The sequence below is a fragment of the Salvelinus sp. IW2-2015 genome, linkage group LG23, assembly GCF_002910315.2.
Source record: "Salvelinus sp. IW2-2015 linkage group LG23, ASM291031v2, whole genome shotgun sequence".
Taxonomy (NCBI): domain Eukaryota; kingdom Metazoa; phylum Chordata; class Actinopteri; order Salmoniformes; family Salmonidae; genus Salvelinus; species Salvelinus sp. IW2-2015.
The window spans coordinates 42534535-42557015 of record NC_036863.1 but is presented as its reverse complement, the minus strand read 5'-3'; the positions used below and the strand labels follow the sequence as shown (position 1 = coordinate 42557015).

The window sequence follows — 22481 nt, the reverse complement described above, 5'->3', positions numbered from 1 at the left end:
GATGATGGACTGTCTATGGAGCTGGTCTGGCTCTGGAGCAGCAGCTCTGTGGCCTGATGATGGACTGTCTATGGAGTGGTCTGGCTCTGGGGCGCAGCTCTGTGGCCTGATGATGGACTGTCTATGGAGCTGGTCTGGCTCTGGAGCAGCAGCTCTGTGCCTGATGATGGACTGTCATGGAGCTGGTCTGGCTCTGGAGCAGCAGCTCTGTGGCCTGATGATGGACTGTCTATGGAGCTGGTTATCTGCAGATAGATGGTTTCTACTTTGTGTTTTTCTCAAATTTTCATAATCGTTTGTTTCGTGATTACCATTTCATATTATTTTCACTTCCTGCATATTGGAGCTCGAAGCCTAAGATTTTCACTGTACACCACAATAACACCTGCAACTCTGTACATCTGATTATTCAACACTCTGACTCTGAAATCATTCTAGACCTCAGCTGAATCTGATAATGAATTATGTGGCTGTTGAGAAAGTTGAGGAGTCTAAATGACTTGTGTTACCTTGGATTGTAAACTGTCATGGTCAAAACATATTGATTAAATGGTTGTACAATTCGGAGAGGTCTGTCCGTGATAAAGAATGCTCTGCTTTTTTGACACCACACTCGACAAAGCAAGTCCTGAAGGCTGTAGTTTATCTAACCTGATTATTGCGAGCTGGTCTGGCTCTGGAGCAGCAGCTCTGTGGCCTGATGATGGACTGTCTATGGAGCTGGTCTGGCTCTGGAGCAGCAGCTCTGTGGCCTGATGATGGACTGTCTATGGAGCTGGTTATCTGCAGATAGATGGTTTCTACTTTGTGTTTTTCTCAAATTTTCATAATCCGTTTGTTTCGTGATTACCATTTTCATATTTTTATTTCACTTTGTCCTGCATATTGGAGCTCGAAGCCTAAGRTTTTCACTGTACACCACAATAACACCTGCAACTCTGTACATCTGATTATTCAACACTCTGACTCTGAAATCATTCTAGACCTCAGCTGAATCTGATAATGAATTATGTGGCTGTTGAGAAAGTTGAGGAGTCTAAATGACTTGGTGTTACCTTGGRTTGTAAACTGTCATGGTCAAAACATATTGATTAAATGGTTGTAMAATTCGGGAGAGGTCTGTCCGTGATRAAGARATGCTCTGCTTTTTTGACACCACACTCGACAAAGCAAGTCCTGAAGACTGTGGTTTTATCTAACCTTGATTATTGCCCGGTCACATGGTCAGATGCTGCAAAAAAGGACCTAGAAAAACTGCAGCTGGCCCAGAACAGAGTAGCACATCTTGCTCTTCACTGTAATCAGAGAGCTAATATGAATACTATGCATGCCAGTCTCTCTTGGCTAAAAGTAGAAGAGAGACTGACTGCATCACTTCTTTTTATAATATTAATGTGTTGAAAATTCCAAATAGTTTGCATAGTCAACTCWCACACAGCTTAAAAACAAAGGTGTCCATGTATGCCAATGACTCAAGTTTTATATTAAGTCCGCAAGCTAGATGCCTGCAATGTCTCATTGAAGATCTAGATAACTTTTCTGTTCTATCTGGACTAAAACCTAATTATTATAAGTGTACAATATTACGTRTTGGATCTTTAAAAAATACAACTTCACATTACCCTGCAGTTTACCTAGAAAATGGGCTGACGGTGAAGTAGACAAACTTGGTATTCATATCACAAAAGATATAAATGAGCTCTCCACAATGAATTTCAATAGAGAACATGGAGAGGTAAATACCTGTCTACTTATGGAAAAATTGCCCTGATTATCTCTTAGTCATATCTCAGTTTACTCACTTACTTACGGAGCTGCCTACTCCTGATGATTTGTTTTTCAAATAATATGAGCAAAAAATATTTCGCTTTATCTGGGTTGCTAAACCAGACAAAAGAAAGTGTGCCTATCTATATAATGAATATGAACTGGGTGGGTTGAGATTATTAAATATAAAAGCACTAAACCTCTCTAAAAGCTTCACTCATTCAAAAGTTTTACTTTTTACTTTTAAGAAAAGCTCATCCATTGTTTAAAAATKGCCTTTTTGCCTTTGTGCAGATTGCCATGTCTCATTTTCGATTAAATGAAAATGATACTTTCTTCAAAGTATCTCTCTTTTTCAAACAAGCATTGCAGAGCTGGGAACAATTTCAAATGTTATCCCCCTGAAAAGATAGAACAAATATTATGGCTGGACTCAAATGWGCTGGTTGATAAAATACCTGTATTTATGGGAAAGCTGTTTGAAAATTGAATTTTGTTTTGAAATGATATTGTACATTGGAACGGTAGAATTATGTCTTTCATGGAGTTATCAGAATTGTATGGGAAGGTATTGAAAGGTCTGCTCAATCCAAGAGTACAACCAATTGATTACAGCATAACCCCAAAAACGGAGGAGGCAGGAAGAAGCGGGAGGAGGTAGGGAACTGGTCTGTCTGCCCAATATAAAGGATCAAAACTGGTGAAGGAATAAAATAGCATAAATAGGTAGGTATGACAGTTTCATTTGAGGACCAGGATGTTGACAGCTGTGCCATACAGATTGCAAAATAGTTGGGAAGAGATTTTTAATGTACCGATTTCATGGTACATGATGTATGAGTTGATATGTAAAACAACGCAAGATGCAAGGCTTCGTGCTTTTCAGTTAAAATTATTATATAGAATTCTTGCCACCAACAAAATTTTGAATATTTGGGGCATTCAATCATCGAAGCTCTGCAGATTTTGTTGTGAGGATACAGAATCAACAGACCATTTATTTTGGAATTGCCCTCAGGTAGCCTGTTTCTGGTCTCAGGTTCAGGAATGTCTGAAAATGCAGAACATCGATCTAAAATTGACCCTAGAAATAGTACTGTTGGGAGATCTGGAGAGACCGGATCAGTCAATTACTAATATACTAATACTCTTAGCAAAAGTATTTATCTTCAACTCGCAATCTGTAGATTCTATTCGATTAGATAGATTGAAATGATACGTTAAACATTACAGCATAGTTGAAAGATATACTGCATGGTGTGTAGAAACCCGGAGAGGGTGGCCAGCAGAGATAGGTGGGAGGGGCTGAGGGAAGCTGAGGGTTGGGATGTGGAATTGGAGATAAGAGGGAGTGGAGTTGCTGGGCGGGGGATAGAATGACGGTCAAAGATAAAAGTATTTTTTAAGTAAAAATAAAACATAATAAAAAGTATGTTTGAATGACACTAAGGGGCAGTGTTTTTACACCTAATGCCGGTTTGTCTGAGGCTGATGCCGTGCAGGTGTTTGTACACATGCATTTACACACACTCTCATTCAAATGCACACATGTGCACATACACGGACACACACACATGTAAACCTGTCTCTTATACACATCTAGATGTGTATAAGAGAACATTACAGCATAGTTGAAAGATATACTGCATGGTGTGTAGAAACCCGGAGAGGGTGGCCAGCAGAGATAGGTGGGAGGGGCTGAGGGAAGCTGAGGGTTGGGATGTGGAATTGGAGATAAGAGGGAGTGGAGTTGTTGGGCGGGGGATAGAATGACGGTTAAAGATAAAAGTATTTTAAAAAATTAACTCTAAATAAAACATAAAGCGGAGAGTGGAGGGAGAGTTATTTTTCGGGGCGAGGGACTTTGGGTGGGGGTCTCGGATGGTTGAGGAGGGGGGCCTCCTGGAGTCTCGGATGGTTGAGGAGGGGGGCCTCCTGGAGTCTCGGATGGTTGAGGAGGGGGGCCTCCTGGAGTCTCGGATGGTTGAGGAGGGGGGCCTCCTGGAGTCTCGGATGGTTGAGGAGGGCTGGCAGTCCAATAAATACATCCAATAAAAATAAAAAATAAAAACTTACACACAGTCCTGACACAGTCTCCAGATAGTAATGTATAGAGCCATGATTGCATAGAACTCCCATCTCAGATTGCTCAAGTGAACAGCAAACCTGGTTTCAAAAAACAGATAAAGCAACACCTCTGAGCAAAGCAAATGTATGTAGTTCTGTCCTTGAGATCTTCTTGTCTATTAATGTTCTGTATTATGTTTCATGTTTTGTGTGGACCCCAGGAAGAGTAGCTGCTGCTTTGACAACAGCTAATGGGGATCCTAATAAATGACTAAATACTGAATAATACTGTTATAATACCCTTATATTATTATTAATACCCTTTTTCCTTAAGAGATGTTTGAAAAGAAGGCCTGAAATTTCAGCATTTTCTCAAGTTGGCGTTTTGGCCTGCCTGGCGACGTCACCAGGCGGTTTAAGTTAATAGACAAATAACAAAGGGAGTTTCAAACCTCTCCACCAATAACATCTATGTTTCAGGACACATATCCYTCCCATTATGCTCCTTCAATTAGACCACACCCACACAGTCCTAGAAAAATTCTTGCTTGAGAAATAGCTTTTCGCTAAGAAGCAATTTTTGTTTATTTTTGACCATTTTAATTGAAAGTGATCACAGTAAGGTACTTAATTGTTACCCAGAAATTATTTGAAATGTAGATWAAAAAAAACAGCTACATTGGACCATTAATACCAGTGTTGATGWTACGGAAGGAAAAAATATTGTAYAGTGCCTTCAGAAAGTATTCACACCCCTTTACTTTTTCCACATTTTGTTGTGTTACAGCCTGAATTTAAAATKGATTACTTTCAGATGTTGTGTCACTGGCCTACACACAATATCCCATAATATCCAAGTGGAATTATGTTATGAGAAATGTTTACAAATGAATTAAAAATGAAAATCTGAAATGTTTTGAGTCAATAAGTATTCAAACCCTTTGTTGGCAAGCCTAAAAAGGAGGAGAAAATTGTATTTGTTTAACAAGTGGCATAATAAGATGCATGGACTCTGCCTGTGCGCAATAATAGTGTTTAACATGATTTTTGAATGACTACCTCATCTCTTCACCCCACACATACACTTATCTGTAAGGTCCTTCAGTCAAGCAGTGAATTTCAAACAGATTCAACCACAAAGACCAGGGAGGTTTTCCAATGCCTCGCAAGTGAAGKGCACCAATTGGTAGATGGGTAAAAAAAAATCTGAAGCAGACATTGAATATCCCTTCGAGCATGTTGAAGTTATTCATTAAAMGTTGGATGGTGAATCAATACACCAGCTCAGGGATTTCACCATGATGCCAATGGTGACTTTAWAAAAGCTACAGAGTTTAATGGTTGTGATAGGAGAAAACTGAGGATGGATCAACAACATTGTAGTTACTCCACAATGCTACCCTAAATGACAGAGTGAAAAGAAGAAAGCCTGTACAGAATAAAAATATTTCAAAACATGCACGCTATTTGCAGTATGGCACTCAAGTAAAACTGCAAACAATTTGGCAAAGAAATTACATTTATGTCCTGAATACAAAGCATTACGTTTGCGGCAAATCCAACACAACACTCTTCATATTTGCAAGCATGGTGATGGCTGTATCATGTCATTTTACCTTTATTTATCTAGGCAAGTCAGTCAACAACAAATTCTTATTTACAATGACAGCCTACACCGGCCAAACCCGGACGACSCTGGGCCAATTGTGCGCCACCCTATGGGACTCCAAATCACAGCTGGTTGTGATACAGCCTGGATTTGAACCAGGGTGTCTGTAGTGACACCTCAAGCGCTGAGCGGCAGTGCCATAGACAGCTGCACCACTCGGGAGCCCTGGGTATGGGAATGTTTTTCATTGGCAAGGACTGGGGAGTTTTTTAGGATAAAGATAAACGGACTAGAGCTAAGCACAGGCAAAAACCTGGTTCAGTCTGCTTTCCAACAGACACTGGGAGACAAATTCACCTTTCAGCAGGGCAATAACCTAAAACCAGATATACACTGAATTTGCTTACCAAGACGACATTGAATGTTCCTGAATGGCCTAGTTACAGTTTGACTTAAATCGGCTTCAAAATCTACGACAAGACTTAAAAATGGCTGTCTAGCAATGATAGACAACCAACTTGACAGAGCTTGAAGAATTTAAAAAAATAATAATGTACAATCCAGGTGTGCAAAGCTCTTAGAGACAAACCCAGAAAGAATCACAGGTGTAATCACTGTCATATGTGATTCTAACATGTATTGACTCAGGGTGTTGAATACTTTCTGAAGGCACTGTAGACGCTGATGGTTAACAGTGCTGGTAATGTATAATGAGGGTGTGGGTGGGAGGGTGGGAGGGGGTGATGATGGGCATGGTGCAAAGGAGGAGGTTCGGGAAAAGAGAGAGGTCACATCGCCACGAGCCACTTTCCTCACTAATGAAAGTGAGGGGGAGGGCAGCCAGTGAAATAACAGTGCCGCTTTGCCAAATAAATGCTACCTTCCTGTGTGAGAGCGGAGGGCTTTCTGTGGTATTAATGAGCAATCCAAATTGGCAAATGAGGAAGAGGAGACCCCCATTTCCCCTCGTAATTTCTACCCCTCTATTTAATAATACAGCCCTTCACTGTCTGCACAATCTGTAGAGCTCAATCGGGGACGGAGAAGGCCCGTAATCAGCCCTAAAGTCGTACAAAGGCATTGTCCCTCTTCATCAAGTTCATGATCGCATCGGAGATTGGATAAGCCAAGCCTCCTCCATCGTCCAGGCTTTTCTTGTGTGAGCGGAAGCTTCACAAAACCCCAAGTCCTGTGTAGCAGCTACATGTGTCATTATAAATGAGTAATGTTTCAGTGGTTCCACCATTAGACAGATGAGATRTGAAACAAATATCCCCTCGTTCTTTACTTCTATAATATTTGCTGCCGTACCAGCGTTTTAATAAGTGTATGACAATCTCCCCCCCGTACAGCCCTCCTGTACCGTACTGTATCCATTGTAAGGTATAAGCAAAGATATGTTCTGGACTTTGAAAATGGTGTTGCTAAGCAACGCTGCGGAATATACCAGAAATAGAATTATAAGATATATGAGTTTGAAAAAAACTACAGAGGGAAAAGTCACAGCAAACTTAGTTATTATAACCCTGTATAAATCCTCCAACGGGGAGGATTTCAAATAAAAACTTCAACAACACTGAGCACAGGTCAACGGCAATATACAAGGAGAGTGTGAGACTACAATGAACCTTACAAAACAGTTTCCCAATCATGTATTACCCAACAACAGTCAAACAGCAAATTACATAAGCCGTTGAAAATGATATGTCCAATACACCATACCAGTGGAACTTTGTACAGTATCATTGGTGTTCACTGTTCAGTGGATGGATTTACAACTTAACATATGTACAGTATTGATTAACACATYGACACAGACACCATGCCAATGGGTGGTCTCATTTTGCACTCTTGCTGCATGGACTTTAACCTGTAAGGTTAATATCTAGGCAAACATGGACCTGACCCTGGACGAAAACCTGCGCAGTTTGTCTCCATGTAGACGCACAATAAATACACTTTTGGATAGTGTGATGCCTTGAGTTTGTTTTTACTATAACTAATACACATTTTGGTGTGATGCCTTTTTAAAAATCTAAAGTCAGAAATAAAGCTCACTCACAGCTAAATTGGGTTAAATGTTCCAACCAACTCCTCCTGGCCTAGCAGTATATTATCAGAATGCTAATGAGCCTCCTCTGCTACTCAGCCAAGTGTCTTTCCCTGCTCCATGCAATCCATTCTGTTCACCCTTACACCTGAGCCTTACACCTGAGCCTGACACCCGAGCCTTACACCTGAGGGTCCCCAACCCAAAGTCAGTGTCTACATAGCAAGTAGAGAGGCAGGCTTTGTGTAAAAAAGTAAATAGTAACATGTAAAATCCTCACTAATCATTTTGGAGCATAGCATCTGCATGTATATTATCTCAAGAAGAAATGTCTGCCAAGTCTGCCATAGCCAATTACAGAGGCACACCAACTCATTAGACAGTAACTTAATTATGTGCATCATATTATTGTGACCTGTGATTTAACGCATGAGGAGGTCATATTAAAGGAGTGGTTGACTTTTCTTTTTTTTAACCAAATCTCTATTTTTGATGTAAAAAGGGACGTCATAGAAGGGTCCAGAAGCTTGTTTTTTACGATTTCATTTGGTTTTGAGAAACTTACCGCACCAGCAGTAGACTTCCTCATTGCTTGTTCTGCAGTATAGGGGCCATGGCTAAACATGAACAAAGTCTCCAAAAATACCCAAATACCAGGCTGGAATTGCTGTGGGAATAAATATCATGGAACAGGGAAAATACTGGAATAAAGTAGGCTAATCCAATTGAACGTATGTATCAAATTGTTGCTTACTAAAACTCCCAAAGTCATCCAATCCTTGTAAAACATTTGAAGCAATAGCCTACCTGCGTGTGGTCAACGAGATGATAATCACATCAGCACCGATATGATATGATTGGATTAGCCTCATCGTGCTGCTTTGAGACAAGCGTGGGGACTCTTCTTGATAAGTCAATCAATGTCCGATTTCTGTTTTCACTAAATCTCTATTTGGATATTGGTTATAGGCTACAATTAGGCTGGTGAAATGTTAGCTAGGTTGAGGTGAGTGCTGCTCATGAGCATCTCGTCTAGTTGTCTCATTTATTTCAACATTTTGCCATATTATGTAGTTTAACAAATTGATTMTTTTACTCCTAGTCGCTTAGTAGCCTAGGCCTACTCCCGACCAAAAGCCTGTGACTTAATGTGGTTTTATTTCACTGAATCTCCATCTCTATAGGCTATWTGTTTCATTGGTTTCTGTCTGGGCAAATAAGTGGAGGTGATATARCTCATCTATTCGTTTGCTCATCTATCACTCATCAGAAAAACGTAGCATGGAATAATGTAGCCTGAATCAAGAATATTATTTGTATTTTATTACTTTATATTCYATTATATTCTTACTATAAAATYTATGTCTGTTGAATGTGATTGGGTAGGTGTGTCTTGTCCGGTTAATGAACAAAATAATGAACTATTGATTTCATTTGGATGGCAGCCATGGCTGCACAGACCCGTAACATAGGCCTAATTATACTCAAAATATGCTATTCTATTCTTTTGAAAATACATCTTATTAGTCTTCTGTTTCTTAGGACCTGTCTAAACTAATGAATAATGGATTTATTTTTGATGGTGTATACTCTCAATGGATTTATTAAAATAGACGCCCACCAGCATCTGCACACCACTACCACCACTTTTCCCCGGCAATGCTGCATGTGCACGGGAGGTATAACAAGCACATGCAGGCAAGAATGTGGTAAAAAAAACAGTAATAGAGAGTCAAACATGGTAGGTAGAGAGTCAGTAGGTAGAGAGTCAGTAGGTAGAGAGTCAGTAGGTAGAGAGTCAGCATGTGCTCAGTCTGCCACCATCTCCTTCCCCTCCGTACCCTTCCTACTGCCTATACCTCCCCTTCCTCCCTACTCTCTCTTCACTCCCTCCCTCCCCTCGCTCCTCTCTTTTCCCTCCTTCCCTCCTCTCTTCCCTCCGCCTCCTCCCTCTCAGGTGAATCAGCAGGCCCACGCCAGGTCCTCTGAGGGCCCTTCAATCAGGCTGCGCCCAGCAGTCCAACACGGCCTCTCGTTGTTGTTTAAACGATGTGTCACCGCGCGCCCTTCACACGAGAGCCCGGTAGGAGGACATGGTCGGAACATCGAGCCAATATCAGTCTCTTCTGGTGGTCAATGTCCGTGTCACAGTGCTGTGGTTCTGGTGACRAGATATTTAGTGTAGTTCTCACACAATAAAATGGTTTTGAAATGTTGATACTTCAATACAACACACAACACTATCTATTTAAACTCACCAAATGGCATTGTAAATATTAAGCAWGTGGTGCTTATCTGGAAGAGCCGTAGCTCAGGTATACTTTGACTCTGGAAATATGAGTCCGTATACAATATAAGTTCCTCCTAGCAATACAAGTACATTTCAACCATTTTAAGCAAATATGTTGGTATTGTTGTTGTCTTCCAGTTGGCTCAGGAGCCTTTCCTTCTGCAGCTCAGTTGGTTGTTATATGGGTTGCATCACAACAAACTGAAGAAAAACCTTTGAGGAATCTCAAAGGCAGGAATTGTTAACTCATTAATATTAATGCATCAGAGCKTTTGATTCATCACAGTCTTTCTCAGTAAAGTCTCCCCCGCAAGACACAAAGTGACTTGGTTTTACAAAGAATGTGCACATTTGCACAAACTCCCACCACGGAGAAGGTATAGAGTTGTGTCACTCTCTCACCTTAGTGACTAATGCTGTTCAGGAACACTTCAACAAATGTGAAGCAAAAGACCTGGAAAGCCAAGTTGAAAGTCAACGCTTCATTATGACACTTAACAAAGTTTGAATCATGGCAACATGAAATGCACAATCTTGAACAGACATTGACCCTTAAAATCCCCTAATAGGACTGAGTGTGTTGAGCTTTAGTGGAAAAGGAMTGGATAAAAGAAGAATCTATTGTGCGGAGGAGGGACGGGAAACCGGGTGAAATGGGAGTTATGTGCCAGGGATAAAGGAGAGGAGGATGATACAGCACAGCAACCTGGACTGGTAGACGTTCAATTAGACACGTTCGTTTACGGTACCATTTAAAAGGGTTTTTCTATATTTTTTACTATTTTCTACATTGTAGAATAATAGTGAAGACATCAAAACTATGAAATAACACATATGGAATCATGTAGTAACCAAAAAAGTGTTAAAMAAATCAAAATAGATTTTATATTTGAGATTCTTCAAAGTAGCCACCCTTTGCCTTCATGACAGCTTTGCACACTCTTGGCATTCTCTCAACCAGCTTAATGAGGTAGTACCTGGAATGCATTTCAATTTACAGGTGTGCCTTGTTAAAAGTTAACGTGTGGAATTTCTTTCCTTTTTCAATAGGAGCAGTTGTAAATCATGCAGCGTTGTGTGTCACAATCGCAGATTTGAGAGAAACAACAAATGTCGGTACATATAAGTGTCTTATATCGGCYGAAAGCTTAAATTCTTGTTCATATAACTGCACTGTACAATTTACAGTAGCTATTACTGCGAAAAAATGCCATGCTATTGTTTGAGGAGAGCTCCTAACAACAAAACACTTTTTTCACCGCGATAGGTTTGATAAATTCACCTCTGAAGGTGAAATGTGTACTTACATTCTGAAATCATGCTCTGATTTATCATCCAAAGGGTCCCAGAGATAACATGAAGTGTCGTTTTGTTAGATAAAATCCTTTTTCGTATCCTAAAAAGGTCCATATAGCATGCACGATCGATTTTGTATTTCCACTCGTTCAATTTGCAAAGAAAGGAATCTAAMCCTAAATCTAACCCTAAACGTTGTTTCAACCAGTCAAAGCTAGCTAGATAGCCAATGAGCTGGGCTTATGGGAGTATGCGGAAACCCCGTATCTGTTGCAAAATTTGGCTGCTATCCTTGTGCGACAGTAAGCCTTTTCCTTTTGGACAAAAATTGCAAGAATATGGAGAGTTAAGAAGTTATGACAACTGGGTGTTTTGCAAATGTTGAACWTACAATATGGCTACTAATACTGGAAAAGCTAAATCAAAGTCCAGGTTTACAGATTTGACAATATTCTTGCAGAAAAATGTCATGTAAATGTAAATGTGCCCTTCACGATTTGCCCAAATGTATCTGGGTGACTTCACACTAAATGTCATGTAGCTTGCTCATACTTCAAGTTATCAGTATGAAACTTTGCACATACATTGCTGCCCTCTTGTGGACACCATCGGAATTACAACCAGAGTGATGGCTAGATTTGGGACCTTTCTGTTGCATTTCAAACTGGTGGTAGAAAGAAAAAGAAAAAACGGTTGTTTTTTTCTTTGTATTTTCTTCTACCAGATTTATTGTGTTATATTCTCCTACATTCAATTCACATTTCCACCACGAACTTCAAATAGTTTCCTTTCAAATGGTACCAAGAATATGCATATCCTTGCTTCAGGGCCTGAGCTACAGGCAGTTAGATTTGGGTATGTCATTTTAGGCAAACATTTTAAAAAAGGGGGCTATCCCTAAGAAGTTCTTCTTAATGCATTTGAGCCTATCAGTTGTGTTGTGACAAGATAGGGGTGGTATACAGACCAAGTCCATATAATGGCAAGAACAGCTCAAATAAGCAAAGAGAAATGACAGTYCATCATTACTTTAATTAAGACATGAAGGTCAGTCAATAAGGAAAATGTCAAGAACTTTGAAAGTTTCTTCAAGGGCAGTCGCAAAAACAATCAAGAWCTATGATGAAGCTGGCTCTCATGAAGACCGGCACAGGAAAGGAAGACCCAGAGTTACCTTTGCTGCAGAGGATAAGTTCAACTGCACCTCAGAAATTGCAGCCCAAATAAATGCTTCATGGGAGACTGTGTGAATCAGGCCTTCATGGTCGAATTGCTGCAAAGAAACCATTACTAAAGGACACCAATAAGAAGAAGAGACTAGCTTGGGCCATGAAACATGACCAATGGACATTAGACCGGTGGAAATCTTTCCTTTGGTCTGATAAGTCCAAATTTGAGATTTTTGGTTCCAACTGCCTTGTCTTGATATTCGCATGTGTGGTTCTCACCGTGAAGCATGGAGGAGGAGGTGTGATKGTGTGGGGCTGCTCTGCTTGTGACACTGTCAGGGATTTATTTAGAATTCAAGGCACACTAAACCAGCATGGMTACCACAGTATTTTACAGYGATACACCRTCCCAAGTGGTTTGCGTTTAGTGGGACCATCATTTGTTTTTCAACAGGACAATGACCCAACACACCTCCAGGCTGTGTAAGGACTATTTGACCAAGAAGGAGAGTGATGGAGTGCTGCATCAGATGACCTGACCTCCACAATCACCTGACCTCAACCGTATTGAGTTGGTTTGGGATGAGTTGGACCGAAGAGTCCAGGTGAAGTTGGTGAAGTTGGTTGAGACAATGCCAAGAGTGTGCAAAGCTGTAATCAAGGCAAAGAGTGGCTACTTTGAAGAATCTCAAATATAAAATATATGTTGATTTGTTTAACACTTTTTTGGTTAATAAATGATTCCATATGTGTTACTTCAAAGTTTTGATGTATTCACTATTATTCTACAATGTAGAAAATAGTAATATTATGAAAAACCCTTGAATAAGTAGGTGTGTCCAAACTTTTGACTGGTATTATATATGTATTAATTTGTGGATGTCCATCATCCATTTTGTATGATATGTTACGAATTACAATTGGTACAATATGTTGCGAATTTGCAAAACATATAATATGCTATTACTTCTAGGTGGCTAGGTGGCTCATGCTAATGTTACCTAGGTGGCTAATGTTAGCTAGGTGGCCTAACGTTAGCTATGCTAGGGGTTAGGGTTAGGGGTTTAGGGTTAAGGTTTAGGGTTAAGTTTAGGTTAAAGGGTTTGGGGAAGGCTTATCAAACATTTTAATTACTTGCAAAGTAGTAAAAAAGTAGCAAGTAGTTTCAAAGTTGCTAATCAGCGAAAATGCTAAAGTTGTCCGTGATGAGATACAAACATGCAACCTTAGGGTTGCTATTTGCCTTATACGCCTACACATCCACCCCGACCAACCACCCTACTTTAGTTTTTGTGTTAAGTAACCTTCTGTCTTATTTAACATACCAAACGTAACATATCATACTAATTTGAGTGTCCCGGATTTACATTTTACTATGTTACGTCTAGTCTATGGACCAGACTGAGTACAGAGGTGGGACATGGTGAGGTAGAGTAAGGCAGCAGTGGAGGCTCCTCAGAGAAGGAAGGGCAGGACCATCCTCCTCAGTGAAATTCATATAAATAGTTATCCTTTTTAGATAAAACTATACTAAATATAATCACGTCACCAAATAATTTATTAAATCACACTATTTTGTAAAGAAGGTCTACATTAGCCTCAACAGCACTCTGTAGGGTAGCACCATGGGGTAGCCGGAGGACAGCTAGCTTCCGTCCTCCTCTGGTACATTAACTTCAATACAAAACCTAGGAGGCTCATGTTCTCACCCCTTTCCATAGACTTAACGTGATTATGACAAACTTCCAGAGGACGTCCTCCAACCTATCAGAGCTCTTGCAGCATGAACTGACATGTTGTCCAACCAATCAAAGGGTCAGAGAATGAATCTAGTACTTAAAGCATAAGCTACAGATAGCTAGCACTGCAGTGCATAACATGTGGTGATAGTTGACTCAAAGAGAGAGAAAGACAGTAGTTGAACAGTTTAGAACAATCTAATTTCTTCCAAAATGAAGGAGAAGAAGAAAAGACACTTTTCCACTTTCAGTTTCACTTAATGTTACTCAGCTAGCAAACACCCTGCTCAAACAGAGAGATGCTATGTTAGCTAGTGGCTATGACTTTCCAACACAACACTGGAACTCTTCCATGTCAAGGTAAGTTTTTGGATTTACTAATTTATTGCCACTGGGCCCACCGGTGTGACTGCTTACTGACTGTACACTGTAACGTTACTGCATGATTGTAGCGGGTTTACTAACGTGTTAGTTTCATTAGCTATGCTGACTATGAGTTACATTAGTTTATATGGTGACAACTGTGTAGACTGTATGTAGTGGTTTGGCTTGGAATGTTATTTTTTTGCCTGGTCACTACATTGAAGTCCACAAGTGAAGGGAAATGGTGAGAGGAGGAGAGTGCATAGATCGTGAAGGAATACAGCGTGGCTGCTATGAAAATGAACTGTGTATCATTCCGCTGATTCTGTTGAAAACGTTTCTTAAACGTAAGCAAAACGGGGATAAACATACCTGAATTGGTCCAATAGAAACTCTCATTTACAACTGTTGGACTAATGAGATTACCCTATATCAGCTAGATGGAGGCAAGGTGTGCAAGGCGGTATTGAATGTCACTGTCATTGTCTGTCACCTCAAATGTGTCTCTCAACCTGTGTGCACCTACGTTGTAAATGTCATTCATAGGCTAGGTTGCAGCAACCTCATGATGGGTATAGGGAAAATTCAAGTATCATGTAGCAGCCTAAACCTATCGCTATTAGATTGAACTGGGTGAACGGAATATGAATGACAGTCATCCAATATGCTGTAATAAGAAATAAGGCCATGCTCAAGAAAACTGACCGCCACTGTAAGGCAGGTGAGGGGCCAAGGAAGCTGTCTTTGTTAGAATCAATCTTTAACCAGGGGATGAGGACCCAATAACATGCTCAAACCAGTGTCGATTCTGCTTATATTGTAGCTAGCTAATTAAAACTGGATCAGCCGTGCCCCCTTGTATGAGAGGAGTGAACCTGGGCCTGTCGGAATGTTTAGGGGAGATTGTCAGATTGCACTTGTTGTCGTGGCTGTGCTTCCATTCCCTGCCAGTCTGGCACAGCCTAATGACTTCAGATGAGAGTTGCTGGCTAAAAGGGCTACGAGCTGGACTTTCATGCCTCCTCAGGCAACAGTGTCCTGTGTGTCAACACACAGGCAGTGAGTGGGTGTGCGTGGCTGTGCTACACAGTCACTTTGCTCTTACTGATGAGGACCTTGTCAACTCTGAATTGACTTTATGTTCAGCTGTTGACTACAGCAGTAGGTGACTTAGCTAACTTAAAACAGTCATGGATTTTGGCCCGGGGTCACAAGAGATCAGGGCTTGCTGCCGTGATCTGTTCGGGAATCCTGACGATGATTAGGTGCTTGTTTTATTGTATTGTTATTTTAATTTTAGCATGGAGTCCCACTGAGACCAACGTCTCGTTTGCAAGGGAGCTCAGCAGCAATTAGACATCAAACGTTATAGACATAAATACTTCAATCAAGGCGGAGCATAGGAAACACAAAAAAATACAGAAATACAATTATGAAAAACAAGCACATTCCTCTGTTAATCTGAACGGCCCGAAAGCCATTAAATGGCCAAATTAAGATTAACAGTTTACAATACACGGCCATGATGTTTGAATTTCATCTGGCTGTTAGCAATGTAAACAGTGTATATTTTTATATGTTTTGTTTTCAAGTAAAACAAAAAAGCTCATAGATAATGAAATGTTGTGATGCAACGTGAAATATATCACATAAAACTGTAGGTACAGTACAGATCTAAGTGAAGAGATAGAAGACAAGTGGAGGAAATCTCCATCGCCTATCTATTGTTCATTACATTCTCAGAAGTAAGGAGTTACCTCAGGCTAGAATATCCTCCAGTTAATACAAGACCTCTCTCCTCTCTCTCTCTCTCTCTCTCTCTCTCTCTCTCTCTCTCTCTCTCTCTCTCTCTCTCTCTCTCTCTCTCTCTCTCTCTCTCTCTCTCTCTCTCTCTCTCTCTCTCTCTCTCTCTCTCTCTCTCTCTCTCTCTCTCTCTCTCTCTCTCTCTCTCTCTCTCTCTCTCTCTCTCTCTCTCTCTCTCTCTCTTCTCTCTCTCTCTCTCTCTCTCTCTCTCTCTCTCTCTCTCTCTCTCTCTCTCTCTCTCTTCTCTCTCTCTCTCTTCTCTCTTCTCTCTCTCTCTTCTCTCTCTCTCCTCTCTCTCTCTCTCTCTCTCTCTCTCTCTCTCTCTCTCTCTCTCTCTCTCTCTCTCTCTCTCTCTCTCTCCTCTCTCTCTCTCTCTCTCTCTCTCTCTCTCTCTCTCTCTCTCTCAATAGGCCGACAGAGGAGGAGAGGAAATATTTTATGAATAGCTCTGCTTGTCTTTAGTCTCTTTCTCTGGTGCACTCCTCTGGTTCAGCGGGCTTTCTCTGCCTGTCTGCCCGCCAGCAGCTCAGTGATACAGTGCAGCTACATGGGTTAGTTCAATGAGGAGTCATGCTCCCTGCACTCCACCACTCTGTAACATGCTCGTAAAAGGAGATTCACCCAAATCTGAAATGAATTTCACCCAATACCGCCTTTGAATTGATTGAGCAGCCTAACAGCCAAGGCCCACTATATGGAGCTTAAGTCTACCACCACTCCATGGTTTTCCCTCAATAGTGCTAAWGCTATGCTGTAGCTACTGTAAGTATAAACCCAAAATACCGGCTCACCAGGTCAAAAGACTATAGGTGGCAGTAAGATTATGCAAATGTTGAATTTGCATTTTCTAATTCCTGCGTACTCCCGGCCATTCCTCTGTACTACTTGTGTATTCTTTCACAGTCTCCTTGTAGCAGAGATGTCAACATGTTTCAGTTGAGTGGTATCACTCMACTGCTGCTGCTGCTCAGGCTCGACCCCTGAAGGCCAATTCAGCTCAGCACAACGCAAAAATTAATGCAAGTGGATGCATTATTACAGACTGCCTTACAGTGTTTCCCAAGGAGACATGATAGGTCTTGATTGAGTTAGGATGGATTCCTTTGACTTGAGTGAGTGCGCGTGTGGTGTGTGTGCCATGCATGTGAATATTATCTCTAGTTTTTATGCAAGATATATATTGATTTTTTACTGTTTTATATGATAAGGTACATACATTGATGAACAGTATATCAAATAAACATTGTGTAGGAGGTGTGAGTTGCTGATAACTAGCGTACCTGTGGGGCATTCTGGTTCCTCCCACACTCCTACCAGACAGTAGGGCTGCATCTGAAATGTCATCCTATTTCCTATATAGGGCCCTATGGGCCCTGGTCAAAAGTAGTGAATAGGATGCCATTTTAGACACAGCCTAGGTTTTTCATCTCAACAGCACCAGAAAATCAGATTTTTTTTCAAATGAAAAGAAGAATACTTTGGCTGCTGTGTGGTCCCTCAGACTGCCTTGGTATACGCCAGACTGTTAATCAATGTTAAAGACGGAATCCGCGTTAGGGGGAAACAGAACCACTGTCCTCCCTCAGCCACTTTGTTATTGTTTTTGTTTAGTTAGACGAAACGGAGGTGACGAGCGTCAAGCATTGCGGTACATGTTCTGCTGTTCTATCGCACGTGCAATGATGTCGTCGGGAAGAAAACAGTGTTCGTTGTTTGCAGTGACTTATGTTATTGTTGTTGTTGTTGTTGTTGTTGTGATACCCCAAACAGACGTGGCAGTTTCATCCTTAAGGATTCCAGCTCTAAGGCACCTTGGTGCCACTGACTGTTATTAACTTTTACGAAGTATTATGATCTCACTGCTACTTGTTTGTCTCAAGTAGTTTCAAGGTTGTTCATTTCAATGGACCAGCAATACTAAGAGTAAAGGTCATATCAATTTGGTGTCTACGGAGAAGTGTTTTACTCCAAACCTGCTGTCAAGCGTAGGATCACAGACTAAACTAAGCGACAACAGTAGTTGACATCCCGTTAGAGAATGTGACAACTATAATTCATTGACCARATGATCACAAGAAGGGGCTGCCTTCTTTAGGACTAGAGGGGGGGGGGGGGGGACKGAAAAAGGAATGTGCCAATCAAACCGTGGAAAACCACAGTCAGATATCCAGTTAGTTCAAAACATTTTAAAAAATGTGAGCCAGCAGCGTTTTCCAGGTCAGTACCGAACAAAGGATTCTGGCAAAACTGAGGATGAAATGAGTTTCACGTTTCAAGTTTTAATGTCACATGCACGAGTACAATGAAATGCCTTTCTTGCAAACTGAAAACCCAACAATGCAATAATCGCCATAGGGACTGTTAAAACATATTTAGGGGAGTTGGAGTGGGGTAAGAAAACATACCCCTGGCAGAGAGCTTCTTGGTGTTGATGATCTTAGCAGCATACTCTTGCCCTGAGAGGACCTTGACGCATCTACGCACCACAGAAAAAGCTCCCCTGGGAAAAAGCAGAAGACAAAAATGCATATTGAACTGCACAGTCATGGTGAATATTCATTTTGTTTTCCAATTAACTTGAACGTAATGGTTTTGCACCTAAAGTGGTTAATGTCTCATTCATTTCATGGTCAAAGTTAAACTGCAAGCTAAATGCAGACCGAGGCTATGGCASTCATTCACAGTCTGACGCGGAAAAATACATTCCCTGACAATTGCACTGTGGGCATTCTTTTAGGAAAATTTGACAAATACTGTGGTTGATATTTGAACCGGCATCTTGCCATGAGGCACAAAACACTTTTGAGTTGTACAATAGCAAGATTGCAACAAAATCAGGCATTGACCGACGATCCCAGATAGATCAGGTTGGAGTTCAAGAACATGCAATCCACATGACTGAGACACCACCACCTTTCAAACTGAAGACAGAGACACGAGGTCAGTGCTAGCCCGAGCTTCTGTTCCAAACCAAACCTAATCTGCCGTCTCTTTTATTCAACCATTGTGGCCTTTTCCCTCTGTGTGGGTAGCTCAAGTGGCCTTAGGGAAACAGCAAGTAGATCAAAGGAGCCCTGTGGATGGCTGTGTGTGTGTGGAGGGGTTGCAGTTTAACGGGGGGCAGACAAGACAGTTCATTCTGCCCAAACCAGATGAAACAGACAGCATCGTCTCTCTCTCTCTTTCTTTCGGCAGCACTTCCTCATGGTAATCCTGTGGCTCTGCTCTGGAAGGATTGGTTAATTGAGTTACTGTGTTAGGAATTGCTTGTGAGTCTCGAAACGACACATGAACTTGATTGTGTGCTGCCTACCATAATGGATCCAGATTGAGACAGGGCTTCACCCTGGCCACTGTACCATCGTTTATTTCATCAGTACTACTGTCAGTGCACATCAGGAAAAAGGCCAGTACAGGTCGGAAACAGAAGGGACACGGCCATCGATCATTCAGTGCCGAAATCATCATTGCCACTTTCATTGTTCAGATCTGTTCTSATCCCGGGAAAATTGCACTCACATTACATTCACGGTGTCAAAATGTCAGCTAATTCATCAGACATGATGTGTGCGCAGCACAACCATCACCTGTGAGAGTTTAGCGTTAACAAAAAATATATACAGTATATACACTGCCGTTCAAAAGTTTGGGGTCAGTTAGAAATGTCTTTGTTTTCCATCAAAACATACCTGAAATGAGTTGCAAAATGAATAGGAAACATAGTCAAGAYGTTGACAAGGTSATAAGTAATGACTTTTTTATTGAAATAATAATTGTGTCCTTTAAACTTTGCTTTCGTCAAAGAATCCTCCATTTGCAGCAATTACAGACTTGCARACCTTTGGCATTCTAGTTGTCAATTTGTTGAGGTAATCTGAAGAGATTTCACCCCATGCYYCCTGAAGCACCTCCCACAAGTTGGATTGGCTTRAWGGGCTCTTCTTACGTACCATACGGTYAAGCTGCTCCCACAACAGCTCAATAKGGTTGAGATCCAGTGACTGTGCTGGCCACTCCATTATAGACASAATACCAGCAGACTGCTTCTTGCCTAAATAGTWMTTGCACAGTTTGGAGCTGTGCTTTGGGTCATTGTCCTGTTGTAGGAGGAAATTGGCTCCAATTAAGCGCCGTCCACAGGGTATGGCATGGCTTGAAAAATGGAGTGATAGCCTTCCTTCTACAAGATCCATTTTATCCTGTACAAATCTCTCACTTTACCACCACCAAAGCACCCTCAGACCATCACATTGCAGCCACCATGCTTGACAGATGGCGTCAAGCACTCCTCCAGTTTCTTTTAATTTTTTCTGCATCTCACAAATGTTCTTCTTTGTGATCCGAACACTTCAAACTTAGATTTGTTTGTCCATAACACTTCTTCCAATCTTCCTTTGTCCAGTGTCTGTGTTATTTTGCCCATATTAATCTTTTATTTTATTGGCCAGTCTGAGATATGGCTTTTTCTTTGCAACTCTGCCTAGAAGGCCAGCAGCCCGGAGTCGCCTCTTCACTGTTGACGTTGAGACTGGTGTTTTGCGGGTACTATTTAATGAAGCTGCCAGTTGAGGACTTGTGAGGCATCTGTTTCTCAAACTAGACACTCTAATGTACTTGTCCTCTTGCTCAGTTGTGCACCGGGGCCTCCCACTCCCACACCCACCTCCCACACACTGGTTAGAGCCAGTTTGCACTGTTATGTGAAGGGAGTAGTACACAGCATTGTACAAGATCTTCAGTTTCTTTGCAATTTCTCGTATGGAAAAGCTTTCATTTCTCAGAACAAGAATAGACTGATGAGTTTCAGAAGAAATTATTTGTTTCTGGCCATTTTGAGCCTGTTTTTGAACCCACAAATGCTGATGTTCTAGATACTCAACTAGTCTAAAGAAGGCCAGTTTTATTGCTTCTTTAATCAGAACAACAGTTTTCAGCTGCGCTAACATAATTGCAAAAGGGTTTTCTAATGATCAATTAGCCTTTTAAAATGATAAACTTGGATTAGCTAACACAGCATGCCATTGGAACACAGGAGTGATGGTTGCTGATAATGGGMCTCTGCACACCTATGTAGATATTCCATTAAAAATCTGCTGTTTCCAGCTACTATAGTCATTTACAACATTAACAATGTCTACACTGTATTTCTGATCAATCTGATGTTATTTTAATGGCCAGAAAATGTGCTTTTCTTTCAAAAACAATGACGTTTCTAAGTGACCCCAAACTTCTTAAACACTATCACAGGGCACATTTCAAACATTTCCAATATAAGAACAACACTAAATCACACCAATTCAAGCATTTTCATGTGATCATAGGCACTATCAATCAACACACTTTAAAAGTCTGAGAGAGATCAGGCACCATCCAATTCAATACATAGTTCCAGCACCATCAAATGCATTTACATATAGCACCATCAGCATTCAGTATAGCACCATCAAATCTATGACATCATATTAGCCACCATCAATCATTACTTATAGCACATCAAGATTATAATAGCACATCAATCATATACATGTAGCACCATCAAGCATTACATATAGCACCATCAAGCATTACATATAGCACCATCAGCAGTAATATAGCACCATCAATCAGTCAATAGCACCATCAACCATTCATATAGCACCAATCAAGCATTTCATATAGCACCATCAAGCATTTCATTATAGCACACAAGCATTTCATATAGCCCATCAAAAATTCATATAGCACCATCAAGCATTTCATTAATAGCACCATCAAGAATTAATAGCACCATCAAGCATTTCATATAGCACCATCAAGCATTTCATATAGCACCATCAAGCATCATACATAACATTTCATATAGCACCATCATCATACATATAGCGCCATCAAAGTATTCATATAGCACCATCAACATTTCATATAGCAACCATCAAGCATTAAATATAGCACCATAAGCATTTCATATAGCCACCATCAAGCATTTCATATAGATAGCACCATCAAGCGTATCCATATAGCACCATCAATCATTTCATATAGCACCATCAAGCATGTACATATAGCACCATGAAGCATTTCATATAGCACCATCAAGCATTTCATATAGCACCATCAAGCGTTACAATATAGCACCATCAATCATTACATATAGCACCATCAAGCATTCATATAGCGCCATCAATCTATTACATATTAGCCCAGTCAAGCATTTTCGTATAGCACCATCAATCATTTCATTTAGCACCATCAAGCATTGCATATAGCACTCATCAAGCATCTTCATGTAGCACCATCAATCATTTGACATATAGCACCATCAAAGCTATTTCATGTACCATCAAGCATT

General features: G+C 40.8%; 1 protein-coding gene across 4 annotated transcripts in view; it reads right to left on the bottom strand.

Moving 5' to 3' along the window:
- The window catches only part of LOC111951177 (calcium/calmodulin-dependent protein kinase type II subunit alpha), a 73125-nt gene that overhangs the window by 48179 nt on the left and 2465 nt on the right, over positions 1-22481 (bottom strand). For all 4 annotated transcript variants that reach the window (XM_023969236.2, XM_023969234.2, XM_023969235.2 and 1 more), the window contains exon 2: positions 18559-18653. In XM_023969236.2, coding sequence (XP_023825004.1) covers positions 18559-18653 — 95 coding nt within the window. The remainder of the gene's footprint in view (positions 1-18558; positions 18654-22481) is intronic.